Genomic DNA, 1,100 nt, shown 5'->3' on the forward strand with positions numbered 1-1,100 from the left:
TGTGGGCTGCTGCCACGCCTGGTAGGTGCTGCCCCAGCCCTGGGTCAGAAAGGCGGGAGGACCACTGCGGAGGACAAGGGCCATTCATTCCAGGGCAGACCACACCCCTCCCCACCAGCATCCCCACCCCGTCTCCCACCCCCAGGCAAGCACCAAGGTCTCCGGAGAAGCCAGTGAGCAGAGTAAAGGCGGCCACCCACCTCACAGGGGCGCTATGGGGGTTTCCGTTCACTTTAGCAGCAATGTTTGGGAAGCACCCTGAGCTCCTTGGAGGAAAGGTGCTGAAAGAAAGTGGGAAACAGATAAAGACAAGAGCTGAGGACCCAACACAGGAAGGGCTTTCACAAAAGACACCCTTCCCTGACCCAGCTCAGGGCGGGAAGCCCTCCCTGGGGATGCTGGTGGGCCAGGGGACCCTCTGCCCTCTGGGCAGGCTCTCAGCCCAGTGCTGGTCAGTGAGCCATGGACAGGCCAGAGGGATGACAGGGATGCGTCTTGCCCACACCCTGGGCTTCGGCTGGCATCCCCAGAAGCAGCGGCAAAGGAGGGCCTCCTGGGTGGGCAGGAAATTCTCGCAGTCCAGATGGGTGCGGAAGACTCACTTTTGATGAGGTGCGGCAGGCGGCTGGCTGAAGGGGCTCTGTCCAAAGGGTCCAGGAGCTCCAATACTGGTCCCCTGTCAGGGCACAGAGGGGACTCTCACTGCCCGCCGGCCGCACCAGTGCCCTCTGCCCAGGCCCGCCCCGGGACGAGCCACAGTCTCCGGGAAGACAGAGACTCGTGGGGTAAAGGCACCCTGCGGCACTCACTAGCCTTCCTTCCCCGCGGAAGGGCCTGACTGCAGGGGTGGCTGCTGCCCCTCCGGTGGCCGATGCGCCACGCCGCCAGTCTTGCACCACCGCGCCTGCCCTGGCGTGCCGCCCTGGGGGAGGGACCAACCTGCTGGACTCTCCCGTCAACTTAGGCCGGCCCACGGCTCTCTCTGCCACTCTACGGCCCCTCTGAGGTGAGCAGTGGCCCATCTGTCCTCCATCAACACTCCCTTTCTTTATCTGCTTTGAGGCGCCTGAAACTAAAGCCAGAGTCAATGAACGCTGCCT

The 1,100-nt window shown here is 63.7% G+C and overlaps 1 protein-coding gene across 1 annotated transcript in view; it reads right to left on the reverse strand.

Annotated features, from left to right (window-relative positions):
* The window catches only part of FUBP3 (far upstream element (FUSE) binding protein 3), a 67,902-nt gene that overhangs the window by 6,289 nt on the left and 60,513 nt on the right, over positions 1 to 1,100 (reverse strand). Inside the window, exons 14-16 of the mRNA XM_010856949.1 lie at positions 603 to 676; positions 201 to 281; positions 2 to 64 (exon numbers count right to left, since the gene is read on the reverse strand). Of these exons, the coding sequence (XP_010855251.1) occupies positions 2 to 64; positions 201 to 281; positions 603 to 676 (218 nt within the window). The remainder of the gene's footprint in view (position 1; positions 65 to 200; positions 282 to 602; positions 677 to 1,100) is intronic.

The sequence above is a fragment of the Bison bison genome, unplaced genomic scaffold, assembly GCF_000754665.1.
Source record: "Bison bison bison isolate TAMUID 2011002044 unplaced genomic scaffold, Bison_UMD1.0 scf7180017864375, whole genome shotgun sequence".
Lineage (NCBI taxonomy): Eukaryota > Metazoa > Chordata > Mammalia > Artiodactyla > Bovidae > Bison > Bison bison.